This window comes from Salmo salar, chromosome 04, assembly GCF_965601325.2.
Source record: "Salmo salar chromosome 04, fSalSal1, whole genome shotgun sequence".
Classification (NCBI taxonomy): Eukaryota; Metazoa; Chordata; class Actinopteri; order Salmoniformes; family Salmonidae; genus Salmo; species Salmo salar.
The window spans coordinates 82,563,534-82,584,136 of record NC_138294.1 but is presented as its reverse complement, the minus strand read 5'-3'; the positions used below and the strand labels follow the sequence as shown (position 1 = coordinate 82,584,136).

At 41.7% G+C, this 20,603-nt stretch overlaps 1 protein-coding gene across 1 annotated transcript in view; it reads left to right on the top strand.

Moving 5' to 3' along the window:
- Positions 1-20,603, top strand: part of LOC100380779 (glucocorticoid receptor) — a 121,339-nt gene that overhangs the window by 92,450 nt on the left and 8,286 nt on the right. Inside the window, exons 7-8 of the mRNA XM_082974756.1 lie at positions 12,645-12,789; positions 14,725-14,855. Of these exons, the coding sequence (XP_082830882.1) occupies positions 12,645-12,789; positions 14,725-14,855 (276 nt within the window). The remainder of the gene's footprint in view (positions 1-12,644; positions 12,790-14,724; positions 14,856-20,603) is intronic.

Here is a 20,603-nt window from a genome sequence, read left to right as displayed (position 1 = left end):
ATGAACCTACAGGATCGGGTCACTGCCTTGATGTTAGTGGAGAACGACAGGGTGTTGTCCAGGATCACGCCAAGGTTCTTAGCACTCTGGGAGGAGGACACAAGGGAGTTGTCAACCGTGATGGCGAGATCATGGAACGGGCAGTCCTTCCCCGGGAGGAAGAGCAGCTCCATCTTGCCGAGGTTTAGCTTGAGCTGGTGATCTGTCATCCACACTGATATGTCTGACAGACATGCAGAGATGCGATTCGCCGCCTGGTTATCAGAAGGGGGAAAGGAGAAGATTAATTGTGTGTCGTCTGCATAGCAATGATAGGAAAGACCATGTGAAGATATGACAGAGCCAAGTGACTTGGTGTATAGCGAGAATAGGAGAGGGCCTAGAACAGAGCCCTGGGGGACACCAGTGGTGAGAGCGCATGGTGCGGAGACAGATTCTCGCCACGCCACCTGGTAGGAGCGACCTGTCAGGTAGGACGCAATCCAAGCGTGGGCCGCGCCGGAGATGCCCAACTCGGAGAGGGTGGAGAGGAGGATCTGATGGTTCACAGTATCAAAGGCAGCAGATAGGTCTAGAAGGATGAGAGCAGAGGAGAGAGAGTTAGCTTTAGCAGTGCGGAGAGCCTCCGTGACACAGAGAAGACCAGTCTCAGTTGAATGCCCAGTCTTGAAACCTGACTGATTAGGATCAAGAAGGTCATTCTGAGAGAGATAGCAGGAGAGCTGGCCAAGGACGGCACGTTCAAGAGTTTTGGAGAGAAAAGAAAGAAGGGATACTGGTCTGTAGTTGTTGACATCGGAGGGATCGAGTGTAGGTTTTTTCAGAAGTATGTATAGAGAATAATATATATATTATTATATATATAGAATAATGTCCTAGGAGTGTCATCTGATGGAGATTGTAAAAGGTTAGTGCATCATTTTAGCTGGTTTTATGGTTTTGGTGACCCTGTCTTTGAATTGACAAAACATTACACACAACTCTTGTAAATGTACTGTCCTAACATACTCTAAATTTATGCTTTTGCCGTAAAACCTTTTTGAAACCGTGGTTAGATTAAGGAGATGTTTATCTTTCAAAGGGTGTAAAATAGTTGTATTTTTGAAAAATTTGAATTTTGACATTTATTTGGATTCAAATTTGCCGCTCTTGAAATGCACCTGCTGTTGATGGAGTGCACCACGGGGGGGACGCTAGCGTCCCACCTAGCCCATAGAGGTTAAACAAATCAAAATACATTTTAGATTTGAGATTCTTCAAAGTAGCCACCCTTGCCTTGACAGCTTTGCACACTCTAGGCATTCTGTCAGCCAGCTTCACCTGGAATGCTTTTCCAACAGTTTTGAAGGAGTTCCCACATATGCTGAGCACTTGTTGGCTGCTTTTCCTTCACTCTTCGGTCCAACTCATCCCAAACCATCTCAATTGGGTTGAGGTCGGGTGATTGTGGAGGCCAGGTCATCTGATGCAGCACTCCATCCCTCTCCTTATTGGTCAGATAGCCCTTGCACAGCCTGATGGTTTGTTTTGAGTCATTATCCTGTTGAAAAATAAATGATAGGCCCATGAAGGCCTTATTCACGCAGTCTGCTCTAAACAGTTGATGTTGAGATGTGTCTGCTACTTGAACTCTGAAGCGTTTATTTGGGCTGCAATTTCTGAGGTGCAGTTAACACTAACTTATCCTCTGCAGCAGAGGAAACTCTGGGTCTTCTTTTCCTGTGGCGGTCCTCATGAGAGCCAGCTTCATCATAGCGCTTCATGGTTTTTGCGACTGCACTTGAAGAAACTTTCAAAGTTCTTGAAATGTTCTACATTGACTGACCTTCATGTCTTAAAGTGATGATGGACTGTCGTTTCTCTTTGCTTATTTGGGCCATTCTTGCCGTAATATGGACTTGGTCTTTTACCAAATAGCCCTATCTTCTGTATACCACCCCTACCTTGTCACAACACTACTGATTGGCTCAAACGCATTAAGAAGGAAAGATTCCACAAATAAACTTTTAACAAGGCACACCTGTTAATTGAAATGCATTCCAGGTGACTGCGTCATGAAGCTGGTTGAGAGAAAGCCAAGAGTGTGCAAAGCTGTCATCAAGGCAATGGGTGACTACTTTGAAGAATCTCAAATATATTTTAATTTGTTTAACAAATTTTTAAGGTTAATACATGATTCCATATGTGTTCATAGTTTTGATGTCTTCACTATTATTCTACAATGTAGAAAATAGTAAAAATAAAGAAAAACCCTTGAATGAGTAGGTGTCAACTTTGGACTGGTGCGCGTGTGTATATATATTATAAAACTGCCAGATTTCTTTCTTTATAATGCTAATTACATTTCTGCGAGGGCGTGGTTAACTTAAAAAAATAAACATATATTGAGCTTGAGCTTTATAATTGTTGTTAATAATAATGGAATATAGGATTGGGCGTTTCTGTTTCATACCGGGATATACGGTATAACCAGAAGTGCACACAAGGTGCACTATTTCAAAACAATTTAGGCAAAATTCATCTTGATCCAGGAGGAGATTTAATGTCTCTGCTCTGACTGCTTACAGTGCCTCCAGAAAATATTCACACTTTGTTACAGCCTGAATCATTTTTATTTATAAAAACAAATCACTGGCCTTCACCCAATACCCCATAATGTCAAAGTGGAATAATGTTTCTCTGAATTTTTACAAATTCATTAAAAGTGAAAAACTTAGATGTTCAACCCCTTTGTTATGGCAAGCCTAAATAAGTGAAGTCTAAAAAATGTGCTTAAGTTGCATGGACTTTGTGTGCAATAATAGTGAAAACATTAGTTTTTGTATGACTACCTCATTTCTGTCCAGATTTAACCACAAAGACCAGGGAGGTTTTTTAATGCCTTCAAAAGAAGGGCACCTATTGGTAGATGGATACAAAAAAAATTAAGCAGACATTGAAAAACCCTTTGAGCATGGTGAAGATATTAATTACACTTTGGATGGTGATTTAATGCACCCAGTCACTACAAAGATGCAGGTGCCCTTCCTAACGCAGTTGCCAGAGAGGAAGGAAACCGCAGAGGGATTTCACCATGAGGCAAATGGTGACTTTAAAACAGTTACAGAGTTTAATGGCTGTGATAGAAAAGCTGAAGATGACTCAACATTGTAGTAACTCCACAATACTAACCTAATTGTGTGACAAGATGGAAGCCTGTACGTAATACAAATATTCCAAAACATGCATCCTGTTTGCAACAACTCTTCCAAGATCTAATTTTTCCATCTACGGACTGAACATACTCTTCTGCAACCCGCCTCACCCAATGTGGTATGGATCTGCTATTTTTAATACTTTAGAACTGTAACCCCCTTCAGAAGCTAGCCAGCTAACTAGCTAGTAGTCAGTTAGCCACTGCTTGCGGTCATCACTGTTAACTCGGACATCTGCCAGCTTCGGCCCGGTCAACTCCTGCCAGCCTGCACAGCGCGATATCAACCCAGAGCATATCAGACTGCTTTTCTCCACCATATCGCCGGATTCCTACCTCAATCTTTGAACCTTTACTCCGGATCATCACAGTTAGCAAGCTGCTATCCGAAGGGCTACTCCTGGCTAACGTCTATGTTCCGAAGCAAGCACCAGTTAGCCTGGAGCTATCCTCGAATCTAGGCCCATCTCCCGGCTAGCCGGAGAAATCTATCAAGCAATTCCTGGGCTTCAATTAACTCTTTTGCCAATTGGCCTGGACCCTTTGCTGCCGACATGGAACCCCGCCGATCCATCACGACTGGTCTAACCAATGTAACAGGCTCTTCCGTTGTGACATCCCCTTGAGGCCCATATGCTAGCCCCGACCTGCTAGTTGTCAATCTCCGTGCCTCCAGCTCGCCTAGCTACTCACTGGACCCTATGATTACTTGGCTACACATGCCTCTCTCTAATGTCAATATGCCTTGTCTATTGCTATTTTGGCTAGTAATTTTTGTCTTATTTCACTGTAGAGCCTCCAGCCCTGCTCAATATGCCTTAGCTAGTCCTGTTCCACCCCCCACACATGCGGTGACCGCACCTGGCTTAAATGGTGCTTCTAGAGACAAAACCTCTCATCGTCACTCAATGCCTAGGCTTACCTCCACTACTCACATCCTACCATACCCTTGTCTGTACATTATGCCTTGAATCTATCCTTCCGTGCCCAGAAACCTGCCCCCTTTACTCTGTTCCGAATGCACTAGACGAACAGTTCTTTTAGCCGTACTCTTATCCTACTCCTCTTCTGTTCCTCTGGTGATATAGAGGTTAACCCAGGCCCTGCAGCCCCCAGCATCACTCCCATTCTCCAGGCGCTCTTATTTGTTGACTTCTGTTACCGTAAAAACCTTGGTCTTATGCATGTTAACATTAGAAGCCTCCTCCCTAAGTTTGTTTTATTCACTGCTTTAGCACACTCCGCCAACCCGGATGTCCTAGCCGTGTCTGAATCTTGGCTTTGGAAGGCCACCAAAAATCCTGAAATTTCCATCCTTAACTATAACATTTTCCGACAAGATAGAACTGCCAAAGGGGGCGCAGTTGCAATCTACTGCAGAGAGAGCCTGCAGAGTATTGTCATACTATCCAGGTCTGTGCCCAAACAATTCGAGCTTCTACTTTTAAAAATCCACCTTTCCAGAAACAAGTCTCTCACCATTGCCGCTTGTTGTAGACCCCCTTCAGCCCCCAGCTGTGCCCTGGACACTATGTGAATTGATCCCCCCCCCCCCCCCCCCCAAATCTATCTTCAGAGTTCGTACTGTTAGGGGACCTAAACTGGGACATGCTTAACATCCCGGCCGTCCTACAGCTAGATGCCCTCAATCTCACACAAATTATCAATAAACCTACCAGGTACAACCCTACATCTGTGACCATGGGCACCCTCTTAGATATCATCCTGACCAACTTGCCTTCTAAATACACCTCTGCTGTCTTCAACCAGGATCTCAGCGATCACTGCCTCATTGCCTGCGTCCGTAATGGGTCCGCGGTCAAACGACCACCCCTCATCACTGTCAAACGCTCCCTAAAACACTTCAGCGAGCAGGCCTTTCTAACCGACCTGGCCCGGGTATCCTGGAAGGATATTGACCTCATCCCGTCAGTAGAGGATGCTTGGTTGCTCTTCAAAAGTGCTTTCCTCTCCATCTTAAATAAGCATGCCCCATTCAAACAATGTAGAACTAAGAACAAATATGGCCCTTGGTTCACCCCAGACTTGACTGCCCTTGACCAGCACAAAAACATCTTGTGGCGTTCTGCATTAGCACCGATTAGCCCCCGCAATATGCAACTCTTCAGTGAAGTCAGGAAGCAAAATTCTCAGTCAGTTAGGAAAGCTAAGGCTAGCTTTTTCAAAAAAAAAGTTGCTTCCTGTAGCACTAACTACAAATAGTTCTGGGACACTGTAAAGTCCATGGAGAATAAGAGCACCTCCTCCCAGCTGCCCACTGCACTGAGGCTAGGAAACACTGTCACCACCGATAAATCTACGATAATCAATCATTTCAATAAGCGTTTTTCAACGGCTGGTCATGCTTTCCACCTGGCTACCCCTACCCCGGCCAACACCTCAGCACCCCCTGCAGCAGTTTGCCCAACCCCACCCCCCACCACTTCGCCTTTACCCAAATACAAACAGCTGATGTTCTGAAAGAGCTGCAAAATATGGATCCCTACAAATCAGCTGGGCTAGACCATCTGGACCCACTCTTTCTAAAATTATCAGCTGAAATGGTTGAAACCCCTATTACTAGCCTATTCAACCTCTCTTTCGTATCGTCTGAGATCCCCAAAGATTGGAAAGCTGCCGCGGTCATCCCCCTCTTCAAAGGGGGAGACACCTTAGACCAAAACTGTTAGGCTGAGCAGGATGGATATAGGTCTTTCTAAAATCTTCGAAAACCAAGTTAATAAACAGATCACCGACCATTTCGAATCCCACCGTACCTTCTCCACTATGGAATCTGGTTTCCGAGCTGGTCATGGGTGCACATCAGTCACGCTGGAGGTCCTAAACGATATCATAACCGCCATCGATAAAAGACAGTACTGTGCAGCCGTCTTCATCGACCTGGCCAAGGCATTCGACTCAATCACCGCATTGTTATCGGCAGACTCAATAGCCTTGGCTTCGCCTGGTTCACCAACTGCTTCTCAGACAGAGTTCAGTGTGTCAAATCGGAGGGCCTGTTGTCCTGACCTCAGGCAGTCTATGGGGGTGCCACAGGGTTCAATTCTCAGGCCGACTCTTTTTTCTCTGTATATATCAATGATGTCGCTCTTGCTGCTGGTGATTCTCCGATCCACCTCCTCTTAGACGACACCATTCTGTATACATCTGGCCCTTCTTTAGACACTGTGCTAACAAACTTCCAAACGAGCTTCAATGCCATACAACACTCCTTCCGTGGCCTCCAACTGCTTTTAAATGCTGGTAAAACTAAGTGCATGCTCTTCAACCGATTGCTGCCCGCACCCTCCCTCCTGACTAGCATTACTACCCTAGACGGTTCTGACCTAGAATATGTGGACAACTACAAATACCTAGGTGTCTGGTTAAACTGTAAACTCTCCTTCCAGACTCACATTAAGCATCTCCAATCCAAAATTAAATATAGAATCCGCTTCCTATTTCGCAACAAAGCATCCTTCACTCATGCCGCCAAATATACCCTCGTAAAACTGACTATCCTACCGATCCTTGACTTCGGCGATGTCATTTACAAAATAGCCTCCAACACTCTACTCAGCAAACTGGATGTAGTCTATCACAGTGCCATCCGTTTTATCACCAAAGCCCCATATACTACCCACCACTGCGACCTCTATGCTCTCGTTGGCTGGACCTCACGACATATCCGTCGCCAATCCCACTGGCTCCAGGTCATCTATAAGTCTTTGCTAGGTAAAGCCCCACCTTATTTCAGGTCACTGGTCACCATAGCAACACCCACCCGTAGCACGCACTCCAGCAGGTATGTTGCACTGGTCATCCTCGAAGCCAACACTTCCTTTGGCCGCCTCTCCTTCCAGTTCTCTGCTGCCAATAACTGGAACAAATTGCAAAAATCTATGAAGCTGGAGACTTGTATCTCCCTCTCTAACTTTAAGCGTCAGCTGTCAGAGCAACTTACTGATCACTGTGCCTGTACGTAGCCAATCTGTAAATAGCACTACCTCATCCTCAAATTGTTACTTACCCTCTTGCTCCTTTTCACCCCAGTATCTCTACTCGCACGTCATCATCTGCACATACCACTCCAGTATTAACCTGTTGGGTCTAGGGGGCAGCATTTGCACGTCTGGATAAAAAAAATGTACCCGATTTAATCTGGTTACTAATCCTACCCAGTAACTAGAATATGCATATACTTATTATATATGGATAGAAAACACTCTAAAGTTTCCAAAACTGTTTGAATGGTGTCTGTGAGTATAACAGAACTCATTTGGCAGGCAAAACCCTGAGACATTTTCTGACAGGAAGTGGATACCTGATGTGTTGTATTGATTTTAAACCTATCCCATTGAAAAACACAGGGGTTTAGAAATATTTTGGCACTTCCTATTGCTTCCACTAGATGTCACCAGCCTTTACAAAGTGTTTTGAGTCTTCTGGAGGGAGATCTGACCGAACAAGAGCCATGGAACGGTGATGTCCCATTAGACACCTGGCGCGCTACTTCATGTTGGGTACCCTCGTTCCAATACGTTATAAAAGGCTATGCATTCGTCCACCTTGAATATTATTCATGTTCTGGTTAAAAAAGGCCCTAATGATTTATGCTATACAACGTTTGACATGTTTGAACGAACGGAAATATATTTTTTCCCCTCGTTCATGACGAGAAGTCCGGCTGGCTTACATCATGTGCTAACGAGACGGAGATTTTTGGACATAAATGATGAGCTTTTTTGAACAAAACTACATTCGTTATGGACCTGTGATACCTGGAAGTGACATCTGATGAAGAGAATCAAAGGTAATGGATTATTTACATAGTATTTTCGATTTTAGATCTCCCCAACATGACGTCTAGTCTGTATCGCAACGCGTATTTTTCTGGGCACAGTGCTCAGATTATTGCAAAGTGTGATTTCCCAGTAAGGTTATTTTTAAATCTGGCAAGTTGATTGCGTTCAAAAGATGTAAATCTATAATTCTTTAAATGACAATATAATATTTTACCAATGTTTTCTAATTTTAATTATTTAATTTGTGACGCTGACTTGACTGCCGGTTATTGGAGGGAAACAATTTCCTCAACATCAATGCCATAGTAAAACGCTGTTTTTGTATATAAATATGAACTTGATAGAACTAAAAATGCATGCATTGTCTAACATAATGTCCTAGGAGTGTCATCTGATGGAGATTGTAAAAGGTTAGTGTATCATTTTAGCTGGTTTTATGGTTTTGGTGACCCTGTCTTTGACTTGACAAAACATTACACACAACTCTTGTAAATGTACTGTCCTAACATACTCTAAATTTATGCTTTCGCCGTAAAACCTTTTTGAAATCGTAAAACGTGGTTAGATTAAGGAGATGTTTATCTTTCAAATGGTGTAACATAGTTGTATTTTTGAAAAATTTGAATTTTGACATTTATTTGGATTCAAATTTGCCGCTCTTGAAATGCACCTGCTGTTGATGGAGTGCACCACAGGTGGCACGCTAGCGTCCCACCTAGCCCCAAGAGGTTAATGCTAAATTGTAATTATTTTTGCCTCTATGGCCTATTTATTGCCTACCTCCCTACTCTTCTACATTTGCACACACTGTTCATAGATCTTTCTATTTGTCTTTTCTTTTGTGTTATTGACTGTACAGTTGTTTTTGTCGCACTGCTATGCTTTATCTCGGCCAGGTCGCCGTTGTAAATGATAACTTGTTCTCAAATGGCCTACCTGGTTAAATAAAGGTGAAATAAAAATAAATAAAAAAACAAGCCATTAAAGTAATACTGCAAAGAATGTGATAAAGCAATTAACTTTGTCCTGAAAACAGTGCTATTTTTGGGGCAAATTCAAGACAACACAGTACCACTCTCCATATTTTCAACCGTGGTGGTGGCTGTATCATGTTATGGGTATGCTTGTAATTGTTAAGGACTGGGGAGTTTCTCAGGATAAAAATAAACAAAATGGAGCTAAGCACAGGCAATATCCTAGAGGAAAACCTGGTTCAGTCCTTCCAAAAGGCACTAGGAGATTAATTCATATTTCAGCATAACATTATCATAAAACACAAGACGGTGAATGTTCCCGAGTGGCCGAGTCATAGTTTTGACTAAAATCGTCTTGAAAATCTATGGCAAGACTTGAAAATGGTTGTCTAGCAATGATCAACAACCAACTTCACAGAGCTTGAAGAATTTAGAAAATAATAATGGGCAAATGTTTCACAATCCAGGTATGGAAAGCTTAACCACAAAGACTCACAGCTGTAATCTCTGCCAAAGGTGATTCTAACATGTATTGACTCAGGGGCTGAATACTTTATCTAAATGTTTTATTTCTAACAATATTTTCCCAAATATTAGAATTTTTCTTCCACTTTGACATTAGAGTATTTTGTGTAGATTGTTGACAAGAAATTATTTAATTTTAATTCCACTTTGTAACACAACAAAATGTGGAAAATGTCAAGTGGTGTGAAGACTTTCTGAAGGCACTGTAGCTAGCAAGTTAGCAAACCAAATGCATAGCTGGAGCCCTGAGCTGGATTTCATTTCACATCTTAGATTTCTTATAGTTATACTTAACCTATAATTATAAGCAGTGGCGTAGCACGCATCACGAGGCAGGGTTTAACCTCTCTAGGGAAGGTGGGACGAAATCGTCCCACCTACGTAACAGCCAGTGGAATCCTGTGGCGCGTTATTCAAATACCTTAGAAATGCTATTACTTAAATTTCTCAAACATATGACTATTTTACACCATTTTAAAGACAAGACTCTCGTTAATCTAACCACACTGTCCGATTTCAAAAAGGCTTTACAACGAAAGCAAAACATTAGATTATGTCAGCAGAGTACCCAGCCAGAAATAATCAGACACCCATTTTTCAAGCTAGCATATAATGTCACATAAACCCAAACCACAGCTAAATGCAGCACTAACCTTTGATGATCTTCATCAGATGACACGCCTAGGACATTATGTTATACAATACATGCATGTTTGTTCAATCAAGTTCATATTTATATCAAAAACCAGCTTTTTACATTAGCATGTGACGTTCAGAACTAGCAAACTTCCGGTGAATTTACTAAATTACTCACGATAAACGTTCACAAAAAACATAACAATTATTTTAAGAATTATAGATACTCCTCTATGCACTCGCTATGTCCGAATTTAAAATAGCTTTTCGGTGAAAGCACATTTTGCAATATTCTAAGTAGATAGCCCGGCATCACAGGGCTAGCTATTTAGACACCCACCAAGTTTAGCCCTCACCAAAGTCAGATTTACTATAAGAAAAATTGTATTACCTTTGCTGTTCTTGTCAGAATGCACTCCCAGGACTTCTACTTCAATAACAAATGTTGGTTTGGTTCAAAATAATCCATAGTTATGTTCAAATATCCTCTGTTTTGTTCGTGCGTTCAAGACACTATCCGAAGTGTAAAGAAGGGTGACGCGCCCGACGCGTTTTGTGACAAAAAAATTCTAAATTTTCCATTACCGTACTTCGAAGCATGTCAACCGCTGTTTAAAATCAATTTTTATGCCATTTTTCTCGTAAAAAAAGCGATAATATTCCGACCGGGAATCTGTGTTTTATTACAAAGAGAGAGAAAATAAAAACATGGGGTCGCCTCGTGCACGCGCCTCAGTCTCATTGTCCTCTGATAGATCACTTACCAAAGGCGCTAATGTTTTTCAGCCAGGGGCTGCCTCGACATCATTCAGCTTTTTCCCGGGTTCTGAGAGCCTATGGGAGCCGTAGGAAGTGTCACGTTACAGAAAAGATCCTAAGTTTTCAATAAAAAGAGTCAAGAAGCCCAAGGAATGGTCAGAGGGCACTTCCTGTACAGAATCTTCTCAGGTTTTTGCCTGCCATATGAGTTCTGTTATACTTACAGACACCATTCAAACAGTTTTAGAAACTTTAGGGTGTTTTCTATCCAAAGCCAATAATTATATGCGTATTCTAGTTTCTGGGCAGTAGTAAAAACCAGATTAAATCGGGTACGTTTTTTATCCGGCCGTGTAAATACTGCCCCCTAGCCCTAACAGGTTAAACGTTATTGAAAGTCATACCGTATGTATTTCGAAATACCCCGGTATATGGTATACACAGTATATCGCCCAAGCCTAATGGAATTTGGATATCGAGGAAGCGTACAGTGCTTTTGCACATTCAAGGAATCCTTAGCTCAGCCAAGCTGGTAACACCAAAGGGGAGAGAATATTTCTCATCTTGCGATTGTTCAAACAGTCAACATCCAAGTGGGCAACAGTTGTTGAAATTACGTCATAGTAACTATGCAGAAACCGGTTGAAATTCTGCCCCCTGGAATATTTGTGCTCCACAGCATGGCAATGTTCTGATCAAATAAACATGTACTGTATAATTGTATTAGAATTGTTATTTGAAAGACCACTACTAACAACACTGCAGTAGAGTGTATTAAAATGACCTATCTTCGTCTTACCTTGGTCTTATTATATCAATGTTTTGATCAAATTAACATATTCAGTTAATTAGGTACATGGTCAGTTAATGAGGTACACCACCCCATTCATGAAAATGTTTTGCTCTAAAAGTCACGTGGTCGTGGCTTGCTATATTAAGCAGGCAGACAGGCATGGAGGTATTAAATTACTATTCTATTGAACGTTAGGACACTCAATTTGCCCATTCTAAGTGACTGAGTGTGGTATGATTGTCGGTGCCAGGCGTGCCTGTTCCATCTCAAAAATTGCCAACCTCCTGGGCTTTTCACGCACAACAGTGTCTAAGGTTTACCGAGAATGATGTGACAAACAAAAAACATCCAGTCAGCGGAAGACCTGTGGGCAGAAACAGCTCCTTGATGAGAGGTCGAAGGAGAATGGGAAGAATTGTGCAAGCGAACAGGCAGGCCACAAACAGGCAAATAATGGCTCAGTACAACTGTGGTGTGCAGAACGGCATCTCAGAACACATAACTCATTGGTCCTTGTCACGGCGGGGCTATTTCAGCAGACGACCACACTGGGTTCCATTTCTATCAGCTAAAAAAAAGAAGCAGCTCCAATGGACAAGGAGGAGTAGAAAAACACTGCCTGGTGTGACGAATCCTGGTTCCTGTTGTCACGATTTTGTGTAAGCAGCATATGTCCCCATCCTGCCTAGTGTCAGCGGTAATTGCTGGTGGTGTAATGGTGTAAGGAATGTTTTCCTGGCACACGTTAGGTCCCTTTATACCAATTGAGCCACGTTTCCATGCCCAACGAATTCAGGCTGTTCTGGAGGCAAAGGGGGGGTTGATCTGGTACTAGATGGGTGTACCTAATAAACTGGCCACTGAGTATAATTTTATCAGCATTATAGCTCACTCAAAAGAATAGCACTAACAACACTGCAATCCTGACCAATGCTCTGTGGATTGTCTGTTTTGTGCAGGGTTCCGGAACCTTCACCTGGATGACCAGATGACCCTGCTGCAGTGCTCCTGGCTGTTCCTCATGTCGTTCGGCTTGGGCTGGCGCTCCTACCAGCAGTGTAACGGAGGGATGTTGTGCTTCGCCCCTGACCTGGTTATTAATGAGTAAGTTCAGAGAGTAAGAGATAGAGAGGGGTCAGAAATACACCTAGGAGGGCAGTAGCTGGCTGGGGGCTCTGGAGATGAGAAAGGTCAGCCTGGGTTGTAGGTGGGTTTCTATGAATCACTAGTTAAACCCTCTTTATGATATGGATTGCCTGAATGAAACATTTATGCATATATACAGTGTGTATATATACAGTACCAGTCAAAAGTTGACACCTACTCATTCCATGGTTTTTTTCTTTATTTTTACTATTTTCTACATTGTAGAATAATAGTGAAGACATCAACACTATGAAAGAACACACATGGAATCATGTAGTAACCCAAAAGTGTTAAACAAATAAAAACCATTTTTTTTATATTTGAGGTTCTTCAAAGTAGCCACCCTTTGCCTTGATGACAGCTTTGCACACTCTTGACATTCTCTCAACCAGCTTCATGAGGTTTAATGCATTTAAATTAACAGATGTGCCTTTTTTTAAAGTTAGTTTGTGTAATTTATTTCCTTTTTCATGCGTTTGAGCCAATCAGTTCTGTTGTGACAAGGTGGGGGTGGTATACAGAAGATAGGGCTATTTGGTAAAATACCAAGTTCATATTATGGTAAGAACAGCTCAAATAAGCAAAGAGAAATGACAGTCCATTACTTTAAGACATGAAGGTCAGTCAATCCGGAAAAGTTCAAGAAATGTAAAAGTTTCTTCAAGTGCAGTCGCAAAAACCAAGCGCTATGATGAAGCTGGCACTCATGAGGACTGCCACAGGAAAGGAAGACAGAGTTACCTCTGCTGCAGAGGATAAGCTCATTAGAGTTACCAGCCTCAGAAATTGCAGCCCAAATAAATGCTTCAGAGTTCAAGTAACAGACACTTCTCAACATCAACTGTTCAGAGGAGACTGTGTGAATCAGGCCTTTATGGTCGAATTGCTGCAAAGAAACCTCTACTAAAGGACACCAATAAGAAGAAGATACTTACTTGGGCCAAGAAACACGAGGAATGGACATTAGACCAGTGGAAATCTGTCTTTTGGTCTGGTGAGTCCAAATTGAGATTTTTGGTTCCAATCGCCGTGTGAGACGCAGAGTAGGTGAACGGATGATCTCCGCATGTGTGGTTCCCACCGTGAAGCATGGAGGAGGTGTGATGGTGTGGGGGTGCTCTGCTGGTGACACTGTCACTGATTTATTTAGAATTCAAGCCAAACTTAAGCAGCATGGCTACCACAGCATTCTGCAGCGATACACCATCCAATCTGGTTTGCGCTTAGTGGGACTATCATTTGTTTTTCAACAGGACAATGACCCAACACACCTCCAGGCTGTATAAGGGCTATTTGACCAATAAGGAGAGTGATGGAGTGCTGCATCAGATGACCTGGCCTCCACAATCACCCAACCTCAACCTAAATGAGATGGTTTGGGATGAGTTGGACCACAGGGTGAAGGAAAAGCAGCCAACAAGTGCTCAGCATATGTGAGAACTTCTTCAAGACTGTTGGAAAAGCATTCCAGGTGAAGCTGGTTGAGAGAATGCCTTGATGACAGCTTTGCACACTTTTTGGAAAAGGGTGGCTTCTTTGAAGAATCTCAAATAACACTTTTTTTTGGTTACTACATGATTCCAAATGTGCTATTTCATAGTTCACTATTGTCTTCACTATTATTCTACAATGTAGAAAATAGTAAAAAATAAATTTAAAAAAACCCTTGAATGAGTAGGTGTGTCCAAACTTTTGACTGGTACTGTATATATATCCTGGACAAAGTGAAGAGAGAGGACATACTGTCCATCCAATAAGGGCTGATTTCACAGCCCAGAGTGTCAACACTCTGTTTCTCCAGCTGTATTATAGGCGGAACATTCATTACACTATGTGGATTGCAGGTGGAAACAGGTGTTGATTATCGTGTGTGTGTGTGTGTGTGTGTGTCAGTGAGAGGATGAAGTTGCCTTACATGACCGACCAGTGTGAGCAGATGCTGAAGATCTCCACTGAGTTTGTGAGGCTGCAGGTGTCTTATGACGAGTACCTGTGTATGAAAGTCCTGCTGCTGCTCAGCACAGGTACAGTACAACATTTACAGTGATTCTTAGTTATACAGTATGATTTGTATACTATGTTTTTCATTGTCATATTTGTAAAAGTATAACATAAAAATATTACCTGAATAATTTTAGTAATTTAGCAGGTGCTCTTATCCGGAGCGACTTAAAATGAATGCATTCATCTTAAGATGGCTAGTTGAGACAACCACATGCCATGGGATTTAAGATAGATAGTCTTTTGAAGAGGTAGGGTTTGAGACGTTTTCAGAAGATGGGTAGAGACTCCGCTGTCCTGACGTTAGGGGGAAGCTTGTTCCACCATTGGGGTGCCAGGACAGAGAAGAGCTGGACTGGGCTGAGTGGGAGCTGATCCCCTGTAGATTTAAACAGTTATTCATTATAGCAGTCCAACACAGTTTGAAAGGAACAGGCTGGGGAAAAGCAGAACAAATGTTTTGACGTCTCAAAGTACAGAAGAGGAGGTAATCCAGACAGACAACTGAAGCTTCAGTTTTTCAATTAGCTTTGTACAAATGAGGCCTCGGTAAAAAAAAGTCCCAGCATGACAAACCATTACCGAAACATATTTAAGCAGAAAACACTGCTTATTGCAGTGTTGTTGACTTAGATTGACTGGGAAAAAAAGCTTTTAAAGGCTTTCAAATTACTCAGTGAGTAGTGTTGAAAGGAGCACACACTTGTCTTTTGATTGCTTCTTAGGGAAATTAAAATTATATTTGCAGACAGAGCTGTGCTTCTTTTTTTTTAAACCAGTGAGCAATCATCCTTGATTTCCTCTTACACAGGACCGACAGACATTTTCACGTTTTATTTTTGTCTCATCAATAATGATATCCACATAACTGGAAATGTCAAGGAAATAGACAAGGGGACCATTTTTGATCGATGTTGACATATTGCCTGCTATTATAGACCTGGGTCATTCTACGAAAATGTTGTACCTTTTTGCGTCCCTTTGCTATTTTAAATAGAAATTCTGAACCAATATTGAGTAAAAAGTCTGCATTTTGACATGTCCCTCCATGCTCCATTTGTGTCTTCTAGGAAGATTTTAACCCACTTAACCCCAAAATGTTTCCTCAGTTTTCACCATCAGTAGCCATGTTTCCACCCACAGTTTTTATGCAAGAAAGGTCGTATCATATATAAAAGAAAAATAGCACAACGGCTGTTAAGGAAATTTCTTCATTTGAAATGGTGGGAACTTTTTGTGTCGGTAAAATGTATTATGCGAGAATTTATTGTGGAAACGCCTTTAGATAAAACTAATTATGATGAAAATCACAGGGTGGGGAAAGTGCATGGTATGTATGCGCTTGATGCTGCTTTACAATAAATGTCGAGTGTCTTATTCTGGTGACATGATGTTCAGTGCTTGTTTTTATTTGTCAAAACGGCAATCAATCTCATCATGTAGACTAGCCTACCCGCACAGTATCTGCTAGCTTTTGGCTAGAACACGAGCCAAGACAAGAGTAGGCCCATTTGCTATTTAACGCAACAGTTTTTGTGACAACTGTTGGTAGAGTTGAAAATGTGATGAAAACGCATTGAACATTAGACTTTTATTTGGTACATGAAAACTTAAGCAAAAAAGTAAATGTGTGCCCTATGACATCACACACTGATTTTTATCTGCAACAAGTCAGTTTGGTGGGAACGCCACTGGTAGGAAAATGTGTTTTTAAAAAAAGCGTATTTTAAAATATTTGCATGAAATTCTGTCACCAATTGGATGGAAACATGGCTACTGACTCTCTCTAACTGACCCTATTGGATGGAAACCTAGCTACTGACTCTCTCTAACTGACCCTATTGGATGGAAACCTAGCTACTGACTCTCTCTAACTGACCCTATTGGATGGAAACCTAGCTACTGACTCTAACTGACCCTATTGGATGGAAACCTAGCTACTGACTCTCTAACTGACCCTATTGGATGGAAACCTAGCTACTGACTCTCTAACTGACCCTATTGGATGGAAACCTAGCTACTGACTCTCTCGAACTGACCCTATTGGATGGAAACCTAGCTACTGACTCTCTAACTGACCCTATTGGATGGAAACCTAGCCACTGACTCTCTCTAACTGACCCTATTGGATGGAAACCTAGCTACTGACTCTCTAACTGACCCTATTGGATGGAAACCTAGCTACTGACTCTCTCTAACTGACCCTATTGGATGGAAACCTAGCTACTGACTCTCTCTAACTGACCCTATTGGATGGAAACCTAGCTACTGACTCTCTCTAACTGACCCTATTGGATGGAAACCTAGCTACTGACTCTAACTGACCCTATTGGATGGAAACCTAGCTACTGACTCTAACTGACCCTATTGGATGGAAACCTAGCTACTGACTCTCTCTAACTGACCCTATTGGATGGAAACCTAGCTACTGACTCTCTAACTGACCCTATTGGATGGAAACCTAGCTACTGACTCTCTAACTTACCCTATTGGATGGAAACCTAGCCACTGACTCTCTAACTGACCCTATTGGATGGAAACCTAACTATGGTAAAGCCTTAGTTTGTTGCTTTGACAGTCATTGGATTATTTATCTGTCCCAAATGTTTAGGTTAACCCTGAGGTGAACTGAACTCTCATTTTAATATGGTGAAACTTTTTAATAACCTAAAGAAACATTGAACATCTAATAGCCACATCATATTGTAAAAGCAGGTGAGCTAGTTCTACTCTTTTTGGCCGGTGTTTTGTGCTGGAAAACTGAGTGGGTTGAGAAAAACACGTCAACCCTGTTAAAGTTAGACAGGCTAGAAATATTTTAACAATAAAACAATTTTGTGAAGCTTGTATTCAATTGCCACTTCCTGTTGCACACAACAAGCTTCGATATCCCTTGTAACAAGGATTCATGGCAGATTTAACTAGTAATTACCAGTTGGAGGCTGAGTATGTGAGCAGAGTTGAGCGGTCGGAAATCCTGCTTATGGAGCGGTAATTGTGCACCGCTCCACGTCCCTTTCAACCGCTCTGCTAAAATCCGCTCCTCACTGACAGGAAAAAAAATCACAATTTAACCAACAGCCATCCGTTTTTGTGACTACCTGGACCTACCATTTGGTTGTGAAATATTGAAACCACCAAACCATATGATTTGAATAAAATCGATTATATTAAACAAAAAGGTGGATGTAAGAATTGTCATATTAAACAACATATAAACACTAAATAGGTCAGGAGTCAGACAGGGAGCCTAAGAAGGAACCAAAATGAATTATTTAGGCTATATATAAATTATTTTCAAGGCTATAGCCTACAAAGAAATGCATTGTGAATAATTTGTGAGTGTGACACACTAGGCTGGTTAGGGAGTCAGGGACATTAAGCGCTCAGCATTTAAACAACATTTTGTTGTATTAAATCATTGTGGTCTATAGATTGCTCATATAGGCTGTGACTTAATTAGAATTAAATGCTAATTAAATGAAAAATGCCTTATTAGGCTCAGTGGACTGTAAATTCACTTTTAGAAACACCAGTTTGGCCAGAGTCATGCGATGGTGCCTGGAGAGCTGGTCAGCAGCGGAGAACATCCTGTCGGTGCTTGCAGAGCCACTGGGGATGCAAAACACCCTTTTGGCCACTCTTGCCAGGCTGGGCAGAGATGCAGAGTTCTTTTGTTTTGTTTCTATATGTAGGCCTAAAGGTTTTTAAGCAAAATAACGCAATCAAAACAGAAATCTCCTTGAAAGTTGGAATATGCCAGGGTTATTGGGCCAAAATCAATTATGGCCTATTGTATATACAGTTGAAGTCAGAAGTTCACATACACCTTAGCCAAATACATTTAAACTGTTTTTCACAATTGCTGACATTTAATCCTAGTAAAAATTCCGTCTTAGGTCAGTTAGGATCACGTCTTTATTTTAAGAATGTAAAATGTCAGAATAATAGTAGAGGGAATTATTTATTTCAGCTATTATTTCTTTCATCAAATTCCCAGTGGGTCAGATGTTTACATACACTCAATTAGTGTATTAATTTGGTAGCATTGCCTTTTAAATTGTTTAACTTGGGTCAAACATTTCGGGTAGCCTTCCACAAGCTTCCCACAATATGTTGAGTGAATTGTGTCCCATTCCTCCTGACAGAGCTGGTGTAACTGAGTCGGGTTTGTTGGGCTCCTTGCTCGCACACGCTTATTCAGTTCTGCCCACAAATCTTCTAAAGGATTGAGGTCAGGGCTTTGTGATGGCCACTCCAATACCTTGACTTTGTTGTCCTTAAGCCATTTTGCCACAACTTTGGAAGTATGCTTGGGGTCATTGTCCATTTGGAAGACCCATTTGCGACCAAACTTTAACTTCCTGACTGATGTCTTGAGATGCCGCTTCAATATATCCACATAATTGTCCTTCCTCATGTTGCCATCTATTTTGTGAAGTGCACCAGTCCCTCCTGCAGCAAAGCACCCCCACAACATGATGCTGCCACCCCTGTGCTTCACGGTTGGGATGGTGTTTTTCGACTTGCAAGCCTCCCCCTTTTTCCTCCAAACATAATGATGGTCATTACGGCCAAACAGTTCTATTTTTGTTTCATCAGACCAGAGGACAATTCTGCAAAAAGTACGATCTTTGTCCCCATGTGCAGTTGCAAACCGTAGTCTGGCTTTTTATGGCGGTTTTGGAGCAGTGGCTTCTTCCTTCCTGAGCAGCCTTTCAGGTTATGTCGATATAGGACTAGTTTTACTGTGGATATAGGTCATTTTGTACCCGTTTCCTCCAGCATCTTCACAAAGTCCTTTGCTGTTGTTCTGGGATTGATTTGCACTTTTCGCACACCAAAGAACGTTCATCTCTAGGAGACAGAACACGTCTCCTTCCTGAGCGGTATGACGGCTGCGTGGTCCCATGGTGTTTATACTTGCGTACTATTGTTTGTACAGATGAGTGTGGTCCCCCAAGGATGAAACAGACTTGTGGAGGTCTACAATTTTTTCTCTGAGGTCTTTGCTGATTTCTTTTGATTTTCCCATGATGTCAAGCAAAGAGGCACTGAGTTTGAAGGTAAGCCTTGAAATACATCCACAGGTACACCTCCAATTGACTCAAATGATGTCAATTAGCCTATCAGAAGCTTCTTAAGCCATGACATCATTTTCTGTAATTTTCCAAGCTCTTTAAAGGCACAGTCAGCTTAATGTATGTAAACTTCTGACACACTGGACTTGTGATGCAGTGAATTATAAGTGAAATAATCTGTCTGTCTAAACAATTGTTGGAAAAATGACTTGTCATGCACAAAGTTATGTCCTAACCGACTTGCCAAAACTATAGTTTGTTAACAAGAAATTTGTGGAGAGGTTGAAACATTTGTTTTAATGACTCCAATCTGTGTATGTAAACTTCAGACTTCAACTGTAGATAATAGAATAAAAATTAAGGAAACTTTTAAGAGATCTGTTTTTTACTTTATAAATACTTTGCTACAATGACATACTTAATTAGCTACCCAACTCGTTCATTTATTTTAGCGTGTGTGTGTAACAAGTACAGCATCATGCTTTCGGGATATGTGTCTTTTCAGATTCCTCAATGATTTTTTTAGTTGTGAACATTAGATCACCACTCTCTTGGTCCTGGTCCTCATCTTTGTAAGTCACCTCGATTTTGCACCTGTATGTTTTATCAATTTCTTTATGGAAATATTTAGCTACTCCATGACAGTAGCTAAAGCAAGGGGCTATAGCAGCACACAAGTGGACTACAAAT